The sequence below is a fragment of the Megalopta genalis genome, chromosome 2 (assembly GCF_051020955.1).
Source record: "Megalopta genalis isolate 19385.01 chromosome 2, iyMegGena1_principal, whole genome shotgun sequence".
NCBI lineage: Eukaryota > Metazoa > Arthropoda > Insecta > Hymenoptera > Halictidae > Megalopta > Megalopta genalis.
The window spans coordinates 8129165-8144673 of NC_135014.1; the positions used below are offsets into that span (position 1 = coordinate 8129165).

The 15509-nt window shown below is 42.8% G+C and overlaps 3 protein-coding genes across 7 annotated transcripts in view; all 3 read left to right on the forward strand.

Annotated features, from left to right (window-relative positions):
* The first annotated feature begins 530 nt into the window (after positions 1–530).
* Positions 531–6265, forward strand: scat (VPS54 subunit of GARP complex scat). Its single transcript, XM_033466577.2, has 13 exons — positions 531–806; positions 1038–1416; positions 1494–1596; positions 1686–1849; positions 1923–2122; positions 2194–2379; positions 2455–2581; positions 2681–2935; positions 3016–3441; positions 3515–3795; positions 3864–4081; positions 4154–4367; positions 4430–6265. Exons 1-13 carry the CDS (start codon positions 709–711, stop codon positions 4689–4691), a joined length of 2913 nt encoding a protein of 970 aa, XP_033322468.2. The 5' UTR covers positions 531–708; the 3' UTR covers positions 4692–6265.
* A 31-nt stretch (positions 6266–6296) lies between these two features.
* LOC143263880 (cytoplasmic dynein 2 light intermediate chain 1) lies at positions 6297–8740 on the forward strand. 4 transcript variants are annotated; one of them, XM_076528843.1, is made up of 7 exons: positions 6297–6458; positions 6613–6730; positions 6828–6929; positions 7071–7397; positions 7475–7632; positions 7705–7948; positions 8050–8737. In XM_076528843.1, the coding sequence occupies exons 1-7, from the start codon at positions 6442–6444 to the stop codon at positions 8119–8121; spliced, it is 1038 nt and encodes a 345-aa protein (XP_076384958.1). In that variant the 5' UTR covers positions 6297–6441; the 3' UTR covers positions 8122–8737. The 4 variants fall into 4 exon arrangements, with proteins under 4 accessions (XP_076384958.1, XP_076384957.1, XP_076384959.1 ...); XM_076528844.1 differs by having other exon boundaries at positions 6389–6530; positions 8050–8736; XM_076528845.1 differs by having other exon boundaries at positions 6393–6533; positions 8050–8736.
* A 775-nt stretch (positions 8741–9515) lies between these two features.
* The window catches only part of numb (NUMB endocytic adaptor protein), a 64271-nt gene continuing 58277 nt past the window's right edge, over positions 9516–15509 (forward strand). Inside the window, exon 1 of one of the 2 annotated variants that reach the window (XM_076528840.1) lies at positions 9516–10186. The gene's annotated coding sequence lies outside the window, so the exon portion shown is untranslated. Of the gene's footprint in view, positions 10187–10577; positions 10601–15509 lie in introns of those variants that run through there. The other variant, XM_076528841.1, reaches the window with a different exon arrangement.

Sequence of the window (15509 nt, forward strand, 5' to 3'; positions counted from 1 at the left end):
TTTTGAATTGGGAGAAGAAGAAGCTCTTAAATTAAGAGATTGTACTAAGTGGACTATACCGGCGGTCACGAGGTACAGCTGTCCACCCCACTCCGTACCGTTCAGGCTTAATAACGTTCGGATGGTAAAAATGGGGTGGACAAATATTCTGACTCTGCCACTAAATTCTATTTACTTTTTTTGATGTTCTTTCCATTCCGTCATCTTTTTGCCTGAAATTTCACATTCCTAATTTCACGTTAATAAAGTACTTTTTATCTATGCTTAGTAAAAACCAATTACACAACAGCGCAAAGATAGAAAAAGTTCTGAACTGCTTACGTTTAAAAATAGGAAGTTCAACAAAAAGATAAGCGTCATTTGAGAAAATTTTTATAGAGCGTTGATTTAAATCATATTTAAATATATTGTTACAATTACTTATTATCGCCTGCTTATAATTTTTCAGCAGATTTCACTGTTAGCAAGTCTGAATCGAGACATTTTTTCATGCAAATGGGAATTTATCGTTATACGGTTTTCAGTTGGCTAGCCTGGGTCCAATAGTGAAACGTGTATTCACGGATGATAAGAATACATCTGACAATGAACGATAGTAGATAAATAGGATCGCGAAATAATTATACGGTTAATGTGGAAAATTTGCTCGATGCATAGTAAAATAGGTGAAACAGCGGCGGGATGTCAACGTAGTGCTTCAAATGGAAAATGGCGAAGATCATGAAAGGATCCGAATCGTTGAGCACGATCCTGATCTGCGAATATTGCACTAACCTTTCGTTCAAGCAAATAGAAGATTTTGTCAGGTGGGTCGATCTATAGAATGTATGCGCCTATCGAAATTATTTTAATTCTTGTAAGCGCGTTTCTCTTTCCATTTACTATAGCATATTTCCTATATAATTGTCATAATCATACAACCTTGGTAATGGTTAATGTATTAAGCTGACAGCATTTCGTTAAGTGTACATCGTTTAACGATTAGTGCTCGTAAAATGATGTCAGGTAGGATAACAGATTATGTAATTTGAATTTAGGCATCTAAGAGATCAGCATTGCGCCAGAGAAGGAGGATCTTTTATGTGTCTTTACGGTTATAATGGGGTATGCACTAGTCTTCCTGTGGAAGGTGTTTCTGATAAAGATTATGTAGCACATGCCACCAAGCATGCAGCAATGCAACAGCAACGCAAGAGCAATGGCCAATTATCAGAGCCCTCCTCTTCGTGGACTGTATACTCTGCTGCACAGAACTTGCCAGCTGTTTTAAATGATCCCTTTAAAGGAAAGCAAAGTAACTTTTTAACACGCACTTGGGGAGATGGATTTGTAGAAAAAGTTGATATACCTAAAAGTCCATACCTTCCCGAAGTTACCATGCAGCATTTTGAGTCTTACTTAAAAAAAATTACCAGGGTAACCCATATATTCCTTAACCTAAAATGTTTTAATCTTCAAGAAAATGTATCTTTTAATATGTTACTTATTTGTAGAGATTCAGAAAGCATTCTCGTATGAATTCGAATGCAAATAGACCAACTACTCCTAACGAATTATTACAAAATTTTCCGAACTTAAGAAAAGTTAAATGCTCAGGTAAGAATAACGATCTTATAATTTACAGTACTGTTCTTATAATATTATGAAAAATCTTTGCATTAAGTAGACAATATTTATTTGTGCAGATCGAATGCAATTTGATTTAACTAATATACCAAAAATTTTTTTAACACCCAATCTGGATCTTTCTCAAAAAGACAATTTTTATGCTGTATTTCCATTCACAAAAAATGGATTATTAAACGAAGATTCTAATATTGTTATGCATGTAAAACAAATGCAAGAAAAGGTACATGAATGAGTAAATATGTTACAGAAACTTTTAGAAAACAGAACAAGTAATATTAATATGTTTCTTGCAGTTAAGTCACTATTTAGATATTGTGGAAGTTAGAATAGCTGAACAGGTTGCTTCGAAATCTCAAGCATTTTTTCATGCTATGACTTCTCATGATGCCTTAATGGAGCAACTCACGCAAACTATTACTGTTCTCAAAGCTCTTAGAAAAAATATACATCAAGTTGATAGACATCTAGTCAATGATTCCTTAAACATATTACGGTAATTTATAACAATTATTCTTTACAATATTACCTTGTACTCGATGCTATCTTGATTCTTCCACTTTTTAGATTAGAGCAAGCAAGATCTAATCGATTACTAGTTCAAGAAAAATTAAAACTCATGGCCACGGTACATCAAAGTCAGCCAATGATACAATTATTATTATCTACTCCAGATTATGTGGCAGCTTTAGATCTTATTTCCACGACCCAAGAGATACTTTTACAAGAGTTGAACGGGGTGCATAGCTTTAGGTACATCAATTTATATCAAGAACAATTGTAGTAATTCCCCCTGATGTACCATTAATTTTTTGATGGTTCTTTTAGACATCTGAGTTCCCAATTAACAGAAATGGAGCGATTGGTAGATAAAATGTTGTCCACGGAGTTCCAAAGGTACGCGACCGCCGATTTGAATAGACCGTTAGGTGGTGAGAACAGTGTTCTGGACGGTGTAAGTATGCACACGATCTTTGGCAGCGTATAATTTGTAGCGAACAAATCGTCATCCATCTCTTCCCAGTGAGATCATTTGTACGTCCTCAACGAACAGGATAAGCTTGTGTCGATCATTTCGGGTTTACTGCGGCAAAAGCATTTTCAATTTGTGGACACTTACAAAGAGGAAGCTATAACGACAGTGAGAGCTGTGACTAAGCAAAGGGTAATAGAGGCTTTGGCAGCGAGCGATTGTTGCAGCGACCAACAAGCGGCAGCATTAGAGGTTGGAGGACTCTCCCTAGCAGAAAGATTAACATTGTTAAACAACACCATACAATCCTTAACATTTCTTCTCATGCGCGTAAAGGTATTTAACAGACCAAGGAATCCAATTGAACCGAAATATTTTTGAGTATTTTTATTGTCAGTATCTGTTGCGTCTTGCAGGCTGTTCATGACGTAATGCGAGACACAGTAGATCTTGCATCTGGTCGAGTTTGCGATGGTTCATTCGATGAGAGTATACCGGATCGGCTACTAACTCGAGCAGAGCATTCGCGAGTAACGACCAAACTCAATGATATGATTACTTCGGTTTGTGATTATTGTCATGAACGAATGGGAAATCTGCTTTCTGCAGGTGCAAATGACAAAGATAAGTTGCAAAACGACAAAGAGAAACAGATCAATGAGAACGCAAGCAACAAGTTAGAGGATAGGGAGAGTCAAAATTGGAACGATAAATCATCTTGGTTGAGTAAGAGGGCAACCACAGCTCAAGTATGCCAGTTGGCTAATTTGGTCGAGGGATTTACAGAAACTTGCGGAAAACTGTGTGGCAAGCAATGTACTGCCTTACGATCCGCTTTCAAGGTATAATACCATCTAATGGTCACTTTCATCTATTCGAATCACAATGATCATTTAAAATCTTTTGGTATTATAGGCACAAGCTAGTAAGTTCATTCAGAGATTTCACACCGAGCTTAAAACAAAACTCACCCTTTTATTGGAGTCTGAAAGATGGAAGCAGGCTGACGTGCCATCCGAATTCCAATACTTGGTGACTTACGTGTACGAAAACAAGTGTATACCAACGTATCAGTACAAGTCGGATGACAAAGCTAAGGAAGACGATGTTTCAAATTTTATTTTAGTAGGCGATGAAAAGTACGCTGTCGTCGCCACAGCATTGATGCTTATGCAAATGATTCACGAATATTGCAGGTAATTGTTGAATTAAAACTGCGCTCCGATGAAACAATAAGAAGTAATAAATTTTATTGCAATTGCAGAACTGGCAGCGAATTGGTCGCCTTGTCTGGAACAATCGGAAGATATCTAGCTGAATTATTACGTCATTATAATTCTCGTTGCTGTCAACTTGTACTCGGCGCTGGCGCGATGCAAGTTGCTGGTTTAAAAACAATTACTAGCACGATACTAGTGCTAGCTGCTCGAAGCTTGAAGCTGATCTTATGGTTTATGCCTTTTGTAAAGGCACACTTTCAATGTAAGCAACATTTATATTACGGTGGAATATTTGTTCTATACTTTGATCTAATCTTATAATTTGGGTGCGCAGCACTGACAGAGCAGAATCCTAATCGTGGATTTGGTTCGTCCAACATTAGCGGCGGCGTTGCGTTGTTGGATAGCGTTGAAAGAGATATTCGAGCTCATGTGAAGGAAATCGAGAGCAAGATCCTTACCATTGTCGACAATCTACTAGGTGGCCAAATATCAAAGTGGACGGCCCGACCTCCTGTACCATCGGTCTCGTTTAGAAATATTTCAAAGTAAGTACCGAAACTGACAATGTCATCGCTCCAGATTTGTAAAAACAAATTGTTCGTTACAGCTATTTAATGAAATTACATGAAGCGGTTTCTGGTATTTTGCCTGCAGTCGAAGTACAAATCTTGTATCGCACGGTAAACACATCTTTTAAAGAGAAACTCCGAGAACAATTAGTTAAAATGAATATAGTGAATAACGGTGGTCCACAACACGGTATAGTCACGTCGGAACTCACTTTTTATCTCGAGGCGTTGCGAAAGCTGAAAGTGTTACCCACCAATGAGTTAGATGACAATTGGATGAGTGACATATGGACTAGATAACATGCAGAGCGTGTGATATATTGCATAATAGAGGCGATGAAGTATTGCCGAAAGAGATGACTAATCTTTCTTATATTGTCTTCCTTCGCACGCTTCGCAGTCGTCCTACCGATATTAACGTTTCAAATGGATTTTTCAAACATGGTGGCTTATATCGGAATCATCCTTCGAGATATTTATAATTATTTTATTTGTAAGGTTGTATGGATTATAGAGCTGGCTTAACGTTGTGATATTCTAAGGAAAACCCATGGTGCAGCTTTTTCATAAATTGCTGTGTTCGATATTTCGGAGACTACTGGATACCAGGAAACTAAAGGATTGTTTTAAGGGAATATGATCTTATTTGTATCAGTTGTTGGCTACGTTTCAATAGTAATCATAAGCTAGTTTCATCATTCGTACTGTTTCGTCTCCTAAACGATCAGTTATGCCACAGTGTTCAGGTGTAAACTTTCATACAACGAGTGTGAACGACTACAACAAAGAATCGTGTAAATCATGAAAGAAAACAGAATACTCTTTCTCGAAAGAGCTACTTAAATTTCAGTTGATTACTATCGGGCATAAGATAATAAAGTTGGAGTAGAAGGACCAAGACTTTAGCTATTAAATTATTTTCCGTCGCGTAGATATCAGTGTATTTAATAATAATAATTCAAATTAGAAAGTTTCTTGTGAGTTGAAATGCTCACACTCGAGTTCGATGGTTAATATGGAAGACATAAACCTGAAAAACGTATTTACGTAAATTACGACTGCTTTTATTGTTGTGTTCACTGCTAGTATTGGACTGATTATAAAGAGTGTACCGTCGGAATAAATCTGATAACGATCTTTCGAACATTTTTACATGTATGTATATCGCGTACTACTTATATCGATCTGTTTTTATCGACAGATTGTTCAATTAGTTTCTTGATAGCAAGAGGGTGGCTTATTATCGGATCGCTGCCGATGGTGTGTTTTTATCAAGTTTTTCTGAATGAATCAAATAACCTTTTAGAAAAGATGAAAAAAAATGTACGAATTAATTTAATACTACATCATCACAAGGGTTCACGACTGCTTAAACAAAAAAATCGCTGTAAATTTTTATCCTTCGTCTTTGTGACCAAAGATAAATCAATAGATATTATTATTGCCTACAGTTGTACATCACGTTGTTTGCAATATTATCATTTATATTAGCGTACGCAATATTTCTAATTTATTATAAATTATTATTTATTTGGTGCATTCCATTCTAGACTTAGTCTAGATTAGTAACACGGTAACCAGTTGTATTTTTATTCATAAATAATTTATTAAGAAAAAAACAATTGTGCGTATGGCCCAGCAGAGATGTATCGATGCGTTTTAAACACTTCTAGCTAATTTTCGTCGTCTGAAACGATGCGGTTTTCGTTATTATTATGAATTATTGCGAACTGTTTTATCAAGACTGACGACGTCTTGTTGAATCATCGTGCGTTCCATATAGAGGTATAGATAACAACTTAGATGTACCGTACCTCATTTAATTACTGCATAATGTATTATAAAAATGAATATAAAGATTATGCTATATACAACTTTCTTACACATTATATTTATTTACCGAGCAAACCAATTCTATTGGACGAACACGATCAGGCGAGAATACATTTCCATAGCAACGAATACAAAAACATTATTCTAACCTGAAGGAAGGAGAGTTTTTGTGCCTTGTATTTTATGTTAGTCTAGAATCTGTACTTTGAACAAAATCATGGCGAACAAAAATTCGTATGTATCTTCTTACGTTCACTTTCATCAACAGTTCATTTGTGACAGATAATAAAGCCTGCTCTCAAAGTGGTAGCAAGTGGTTCATTCTTCTTAACGTTATCTGCACTAGTAAATTAAATTGCCTTTTCTGCAATTACAATTATTTTTTTAGAGATGCCAATATGAGAGACGCGGCGGTGCGATTCTGTCTAGAGGAAGAACAACGTCGCAAAAATGATCCAGACGAAACACACGAACGTTCCATTATTATTGTCGGTTCCAAAAAAGTTGTATGTAACGGGATCATTTGGAAAATGAAATAATCTTCTTCGACAATTGTTTCATATTTTTTGGGAACTTGGATGAAAAAGAGATACGAATTTTTAGGGTAAAACGACGATGACATATCGATTTCTTGAGAAAGAGGAAACGCCGAAGCCAACTATAACGATCGATTATTCTTTCGGCCGTAAAGCCGGAAAGAGCTTAGTAAGCTTTCCGTTTCGCTAAAGTTTAAATACTTCGTGATTAATTAAGTGATAAAACAACCGATTGCAAAATTACTTAGTAGAAATAGAACGTTCGGCGATTTAAAAAGTCACACGATTTCTTTCTTTCCCATCGATACAGATAAAAAATATCGTACACGTTTGGGAAGTGGGTCACTTAACATCTTCGTTGGTATCCTCTGCCATGACAGGCTCGTCTTTAACTCATTCGCCTCATCATCTTACGATAATAATGATGCTGGATTTGTCGCAACCGGAAATCTTATGGTCTTTCCTCGAAGAAGCACTATCGGTAATTCGAAACGCGATGAAGATGAGTTACGACGACAAGATGATCGAGGGACTTAAGAGTCGCCGATCGAACGAACGAAATACACCGTTGGAAAAGGAAGTTGATCATTTTCCGATAAAACTCTGCATCGTAGGAGGCAAATACGATAAATTCAAGGTAACTCGATGATTGCGATTGCCGATAAAAGTATTTCTCCACTGATCAAATAAGAAGTCCCGTTCATTTCGTGATAGGATTTCGATCCGAATAAGAAGGAATTGGTCGGGAAGACGCTAAGGGCCGTGGCTCATACCTTGGGCGCAGATCTTTACTATCACTCGTCGAAAGATAAGACTGTGATGCGGAAAACCAAAGATTTGTTGGCTCATTACGGATTTGGCACTCAACTTTCGTGAGTTGTTTCTGCGTTGTTTGCCGTTCAAAACTCGTGTTCGTGCAATCAAATATTTCTGGAATGCTTCAGCGGTGGAAAGTGTATGGATTTCGAGAAGCCGTTAGCGGTACCAGCCGGCGCCGATTCATTCTCATCGATCGATTTGCAATTTCCTCAGGCAAGACCTTCGGCCATGTTAGATGCCATCAAACAGATTTATATCTCTCGTGTACCGCAAATCTCCAGAAGCAACGATGTTATCTTGGAAGATCCGAGCAACGATCCCAACTTTAACGAACCGATTATCGACAGATTGCGAGCTCAGAGAGAAGAGGTATCGTTCTGGCCTGATATACATATTGGTGCACACAGCTCCCGATCCCGAACACGGTTTATTAATTTAACGCGTTTGCTCTGTACGATCTCTGTCCTCAGGAAATTGGTATTCTTCTCCACAATATGTTGGAAGGTCGAACACCTCAAATTCCCATTCCGGATCCGTCATAAATCGCGGATAGATAACGTTATTTCGCCGTACGGATCCATCGCGAATTATTTTCACGTGTTCGATCCAAGAGCTGAGATTCGAAGAATCGTCTGACGAGTAGCGGTGATATCGCCTGATCAGATTTCTACCGAAACGTTGCAAGAGCTCTGCAGAAATTTAGCTCTGCCCACGTTTGAATAACTTTAATAAAGAGATTTTCACAAAAAACAAACAATTGCCCTTTTTAGAGCACCCTTCGTTTTGTAACTTGAACTTGCTCCAAACGGTACAGTCGCACTACTGCAATGTCAACAATGATAAGAATTCCGGTGATAAAGCTTATCTATAAGACGGCAGCAATTATGTTGTACGACAAAATCGCTTATGGCTAGGCACACGTTGTTTCCTCGGTACATATTCGTATTTTTTTTTCGTTTTACTATTTTAGTCATCATTTTCAAAATTCGTAGTTGGTAAGGAAACTACATCCGGTCTTCCAACCTCCGAGTAGAACGAAGGCTCATCTTCGAGGGTGAATAAATCTGAACTTCTCAGTTTTTGTCTCATCAACCCTTACGATTATTCTCATAGCTACAATAACAGTAACAGTTCTTTGTTCTTGATAACTTTCTAGTATAAAGAGGAAATTTTTATGTATCGTATGTCCACACGCTTACTTCGATGCTTACTACAAGCAATTACAGCTATACTACAAGCAACCGTTTCATTAAACTTGATAAAAACAAAAAAGATTAGCAATTTTTGTAATAATACAAGCCCATATAAACAAATTCATTGAATTTATTCTTCATAAATGTATGTTCATAATCTCAATAATCGTACATTTAAAAAAAATTTGTAATCCACCATATTGACCGGTCCCGTAAATCTAATGTTAACGAAAAAATAGATGCGGATGCATGCCTACGGCACGATACAAAGGTCTTTTGCTCCTCGCGAGCTCTGACATTCGCTCTTGCTGCCCTGAAGAAGGGGTCATACCATACTATATCCGCAGATTGCTTCAAGCAATAACACTAAAGCAATTAATAACATTTCTATTTAGAAGTTTTCACTTAAGATGTTCATCGCGGGTTTGACTCGACGTTATACATATAGCAGGGTGGTTAAACCACCCTGCTCGCGTTTCACCGAATTTTTGTACTCGTTTGTCGCGTTGATAACGATACTGGTTTTTGTCGAAGGAAAATGACGAGAGAATGGTTAGAGAGTTCGCATCCCAAGGGTAGGGAACACCTCGCAGGCATAATTGGAGTAGCAAGCAGGGGTTCGGGGGTTGTTCTCGCCCCTGGGGTGTTGATAGTCTGGCGGTCGCGCAGGCGTTCTTGGCGGCCCTGTTTAAAGGGCAAAGATAGCGGCGACCAGAGGCGATCAGAGGCGACGCTAGGCGTCGCGACGGTGTGGTGGCACCGTGACAGCGGATCTCCCTCGTTTCTTGCGGCAGCGGAGCGGTGCGCTGATAAGAGCAAAGCGGAGCGGAGCGGAGCAGAGCAGAGCAGAGCGTCGTCAGCGAACGGTGACGCTTGCGCGTTGCGGAGCGTCGCGCTTGCGCTCGAGCCACGGGTCGCTCCCGATACACGGATAGTCGGAGTCGAGCGTTTACGAAAACGAGATCCGGCTGGGGGGTTTTCCGCTTGGTCGCGGGCCTCTCGCTTTCTGGCCTCGGTGTTTCCTCAGTGAAAATGCCGCTGTGATAGAGAGCTACCGCGTGTCCAGTGGTCTCGCCGGGCTAGTCGCGCCACAACCGAACACCGTCAACTGTCCACGCGAATTTTCGCCACGGCACGCTATCTGTTATCGCACCACCTCGTACTTCTCTTCTCGCTCCTCTTTCCTCGCTCCGCTTCTCTTTTCTCTCCTCCTCCCGCACGCTAGCCGTTGCTCCGTCTCTCTCGGTGCGATCCGCGCGATTTCGCTTCCCCTATCCTCGAGCATCGTACAAGTGACATCCAAACTCGTCCGGACCGAATGTCGGAAGTCACCGATTGATACCGGAAGTCGTGGCGCCGGGAGTTTCGTAATCATCCCCCGAACGGAGCTGCGCCGGCCGCCGATCGACCATAGGTGAGTCTTGACGCAGCACAGCGCTTTCTACTTTAGAACTTTTTACACCTGCTTGCGATGTCCGATCGATAAAAACGAAAGATCGCTGGAAAACACATTTACTTTGCTTGATCAACGTCGTATATCGCGGTGATCGCAGAATTGCCCCACTCCTGCGGCCGCTTCTCTCGCGTTTATCGATTCCGGTGTGAACGCGCCCTCCCCGGACAGTTATCAGCGCGTTCGTCTTCTTACGAGCATCTTCGAGGTCGAACGATCCAGTTCTTCGATAGATCAATATCGGTGCGCGCGTGATTATTGCGCGTCCGATTTCGCCGATTAGTGAGAGAACACCACCCTCGCCGTTCTTCGCGAACGCGCGACCCTCCGACCATAGCTCTGACACTCGCTCTTGCTGCCCTGACCGAGCACAAGGTAACAAGAGCAACGCGAGCTAATTATGCGGAACGATCGTTACCAGTTCGAGCGGAAACTGGTCTATTTCGATGGTCGACGTGTCTCGTTTATGTACAAATCGGGCATCGTTGCTCGACGCGACCAGTCGTCGATCAAATCGTTCAGACGCTGGTCGGATTTGTCGTGCGACTCAGCTTCCGCCGCACCGTTTTTGCGGGTTAAAAATGCTTAAATACATTTCAAAGTCGGGCGGAGATCCTTTGAAACATGGTTTCCGTAGTCGTCTCGTCGTCGCGGTATATATAATTAGTGTTTTACCAGTTACAGCTGTCCAAAAGTCTTTAAAGCATCGATTACCGATAGGCGCGGGTGCGAGGAAGTTTTCGACGCCTTGAATTTCTTCTTCCGTTCCAGCGATCGATCCGCCAAAAAAACTTAGTTTCTCGATCTTTATCTCGTTGCGAAATAATCGCCAGGGTGGAGGAGGATATCTATCCGAGCAAATCTTTGTCGTCGAAGCGATTAAGCACAGTTCCGTACCGCGGCGTTCGTTTGTTGGTGGAAGGCAGAACCGATTTCTCAGTCGAATCCGCTTATCTATTAATGACTGGAAGGTTAGTATATGTATATCTGCTCTAGATCCTCCGGCTTAACGTTCGCTCGGATCAAGATTCAAATCCCATTTCGGGCAAGACGTTCCTCCTCTCTCGCGGTCTCTTCCGACTTTCGAGGATAACCTTGGCTTCGCAGAAACGAAAAAGATTGTTCGATCGTGACGTCAGGCTTCCCACGCGTGCATCCGATATTTCGTTTTGTAGTCCATCGATCGAGCAGGTAAAAGCGACCAACAGGTTTGCACCTGTGTACGTGCGCCGACACGGAGCCAAGAAATCTGAACGTGTTCCCGTGTTCGTGTGACCGGGTCTCCCGCGAGCCGGCGATCATGTGCAATAGTTACGTACCTGGTGGAGCCAGGTCGTCGGGACGCCAATGCAGTACTCGATTAGACGTACAACGCGGCACCCCGATCCGGCGTGCTATTCAAATTTTCTCAAACGCCGGTGCTCGATCCATTTTCGCTGACGTTGTCTTGCCTCGTTTTTCCCCCGAGAGCCGATCCTGCGCCGTCACGAAATTTATTGGGCCGCCGTGTAGACCGCCTACAAGAACTTCTAATCGATCGCTTCTCTTATTCGTCAGCAAATAAGAACGTTGCGATGCCTCGAATAATATTATACCTGCAACAAAATTGCGAATCGTAATGTAACGAATTCTCCAATGCCACGGTGCGGTGGTCCGCCGTAGCGGCGCATCGAAATACACATGCAATTACGATATATCTCTTTACCTTTGTCCGAATCGCTCGAATGTTATTTTCCACGAAGCAGTTTCTCATCGCGGAAGTTTCGCGTATAGCGTTAAGAAATCTTTTCTAAAAATGTTTTCTCTTCAACGGGAAAGGTCGAGATCTCGAATAATAGAAGCACGATCGAGCAGTATTTTCGCTGCTCCAATTTTCCAGAGATGCGATCGCGTCGCCCTTTTAATCTGCAGTTTATTTATTTCCTCCGCTCGCGTTTATTTAATGTCATCGTTCTCTGGCTTTCACGGCTCTCGGTTTATTTTAGTGACGAATTTATTACGGCTCGGTGTTTTCGCGATCTCCAAATATGCTACGAACTATGACCGAGGATTCACCGGGATTATCCGCAGCCACCGAAAACCGGTGACTTTTAACGCGAACGAGTCGCGAACGATTCCCAACGAACGGTGCCTCCGAGCCTTGTCTATGCAGTTATATTTTTACGAGCGACGATTGGATTTCCGGCTGTGGACGAGCGTCAAATTTCCTAGAAAACAGACAAATAAAATCGTTACCGCACGGTGCGACGGTCGTTCCTACGCGAAAAGGAACGGTTGTATATTAATTTGCGGGCGTTTGTGCGGCGAGGGAAAGGAACGGCTAGCGGGATTACGAAAGAAATGTTCTCCGAACCTGACCGAAGATGGTAGCGAGGAAGGGCGGTATCCGTGATTACCGTCGCGCGCTCGTGCGCGTTAATAAAGTGTATCGCGTAACAGTAACGCACCGTAGAGAACGTTTTACCTTCGATCGCGCAAAAGTTTAACCGAATCGCACTATCCCAACGATTAGATATCTGGAGCACGGCTGACTGTGTTCGAAGATCGACGATAATACTCGAGACACGATTATCGATCGAAACGTATACATAACTGCGACCGATGATAAAACAGCGTCAACGAAATCCAATCGATCCACCATCGATCGCTGTTCCTGTTATTGAAATCGGAAGCTAATTGTTTGCCGAAATCTTTTCGCGGCTCGTCGCACGAAGAATCAGCGAGCATACGGATAACGATCGTGGTCCTCGTAATTGAACAGATACCTCCAACAGACTGGAAGGCACGTACGTGCGTGCGCCACGTGGCAACCGGGTCAATTGTGCTCCATAACGAAGCAAACGCTCGTTATCCTTGGAACAATTCGTCTATTGTCCTAGGGTGGAACGACGCGAAAGCGCGAAGCGTGCGGCTGACACTTCGGTGATGTATTCCTGGGAGAGTGTAGGACATTCGTTGTGGAAAAAAATGGCCGGCGACCAACCGGTTTCGTTGGATAGCAGTCCACCGGTGATTACCGGGCGACCATCGCTTTCTTCCGGGCAACCTATTCGTCGGCGATCCCAGAGATATTATTACACCGTTTGCCGGAGCCCTTCCTCGTTTTCCTCACGATGGCATTATCGACTCGCGCGGCTTAATATCAAATCGTGGTCGAGTTCACTGGTTCGAACAGTAAAATTACGCGGAAAATGTTTCTGCAGCCACGAGACCGTTCTCTCGCCGGTGATATCAGATACCGGCGTTACGCAGTTCTGTGTTCCGGTTTATCTTCTCCCGCAGATTTCGTTGCAACGACAACTTTGTGCTCGCGCGACAGACCCACAGGCCCGTGTTCACCTGGAAATTAAATTTCGGATACATCGCATCGCTCCCGCCGAAATGCTGCGCCTATCGTCGCATCGGATCGCATCGCATCGTGTCGCGATTAGGTGCATTCGAGCGTGTGCCGCGCGATAATTTCAGAGGCGCGTTGCCTGCGAGACTGTCCTTACCGTACACGTGACATTTATTATGCCACCGTACTTCCTCCGTTAGTATGTCACACGACACTGGTAGCCGTGGCAAACTGCAATGCAGACGACCGCGGTATCACTGTATCGGGCTCTTCGTTGCGAGAACGTTGCCGATCGAGTCGACCCATGGCGCTTTCAACGTTCGTTCGGCATACCTGAAACATCGGGGCAACTTGCGTAGAGTTCGATCGTCGGAAGCGAAACCAAAAAATCGCGCACAGAAGAAGCAATTTGTCCGTTCGGTGGATAGGTTTCCAAGGAATAGGGGTTTCGGTCAGGGCCCGGAGGAAACGCGATCCCTCGCCAGTTCGACGGCGGGATAGGTCATTAGATTGGACGGCTTCGCTGTCTTCCGTTTTGGAAGCGTATACAGGTAGTCGCGGCTGCTCAAATTCGACGAAGTAACGGGCTTCTCGAAGGAGCATCGCTCCGGATACGGTGTATAACCGTCCGGCTACGTGTTTACGTTACGAAACGTGTTCTCGCATTGCCGCGTAGCCGTAAGAGCGTGACGAAAACTGATCTACGTGGGTGACGGTCTGCTTTGTCGTCCTCTCGCTCCAAAGCAACCTCCGGCAACGACACGCGTTGCCTTTCTCGCCAGGCGGCGCGCTAGAAATCAGCATCTGGATCACGAATTTCGGCAAAGTTCGGCGAAATTCGGCGAAATTCTTGACATAACCTTGACACAACCTTCACTCCGTTACCGTAACATTCGCGATTAACTCGAAATTATAACAGACTGTTCGATAACGAATCGTTTTTTCCAATCTCCGAACACGGAGGCGTTGCGAAATATCACGAAACAACTTTGTAGGTCTCGAAGCTAAACGCAGATATCGTTAGCCATTGTCCCGGTCCCAGTTTCAGGATTACTACTGTTTTCAAAGAATTATCAAGCGGCGGAATTTATCTATCGTGGTGGTGAAATCTCTTGGTGTGTAGCCCGCGAGGAGGAAAAAGCGGGTCGTGTTTTGTTGTGTCGAAAAAAAAGAAATAGGTGAATTGCATAAAAATACACCGTGAAGTAGCGACCTCCTTGGCTCGAAACCTGCTATTACGCAAATTCCTCTTCAACAGGTTCTACTGGCTGAGACGTTCCGACGAAAATTCAAGGCGCGATGATAGTGTGCCCCACTTGTGAGAAAGCTAAATTCGACGGTTTCAAGGTCCGCAGAAATCCGCTTCAGAGCCGCGAGTCAGTGTCAGATATTTGCACGCGGAAGCGCGTATCTGTTTTCATCGGTGTCTGTTTTGCATGAATCCGATTACTTAAGAACAACTGCATTGTCCGGACGCAGTCCAGGTCGGCCGATACCAGATTGGTCGGTGTTATTTACTCTAATTAGTCTTTCCCCGTTGCTGTAAAAACGTTCTTGGAGAATCGATCGGATAGTTGTATTTGTATCAGGTCTCGCACGGAGTTCAAGTTAGTTGTCCGAACATTTTGGTTTATCGAATGTTCGCGTGTCGCGTGCAAGATGGGGGTCGATCGAAGCGGGTAAAAGAGGGGATGGAGTTGAATTCTTTACGCCACTCTGTACCCTATCGTATCGATACACCGATTCCTTTAACTCGGCTTTAATGAAATACCGATACCGCGACGAAGCGATCGAGTCGTTTCGTTTTTTTGTGTTTTATAGCTGAAAGAGGTTCCGTCGAGCGCCGATGGATTCCCCGCGGCGAACTACACACACACACATGCGTATATGTACATGTCGAGTTCCCACTCAAGGCAGCCACATTGATCGGAGGTTGCCAGTCGTTCT

What these genes read in the sequence shown, in the direction of transcription:
- scat (XM_033466577.2), top strand. Translation starts at nt 709, where the DNA reads ATGGCGAAGATCATGAAAGGATCCGAATCGTTGAGCACGATCCTGATC. An exon ending in AGAACAGTGTTCTGGACGGT is followed by an intron (nt 2,582 to 2,680) that starts GTAAGTATGCAC and finishes CTCAACGAACAG; the next exon opens with GATAAGCTTGTGTCGATCAT. An exon ending in ATGATTCACGAATATTGCAG is followed by an intron (nt 3,796 to 3,863) that starts GTAATTGTTGAA and finishes TTGCAATTGCAG; the next exon opens with AACTGGCAGCGAATTGGTCG.
- LOC143263880 (XM_076528842.1), top strand. Translation starts at nt 6,461, where the DNA reads ATGTATCTTCTTACGTTCACTTTCATCAACAGTTCATTTGTGACAGAT. An exon ending in TTGTCGGTTCCAAAAAAGTT is followed by an intron (nt 6,731 to 6,827) that starts GTATGTAACGGG and finishes ACGAATTTTTAG; the next exon opens with GGTAAAACGACGATGACATA. An exon ending in TGCGAGCTCAGAGAGAAGAG is followed by an intron (nt 7,949 to 8,049) that starts GTATCGTTCTGG and finishes CTCTGTCCTCAG; the next exon opens with GAAATTGGTATTCTTCTCCA.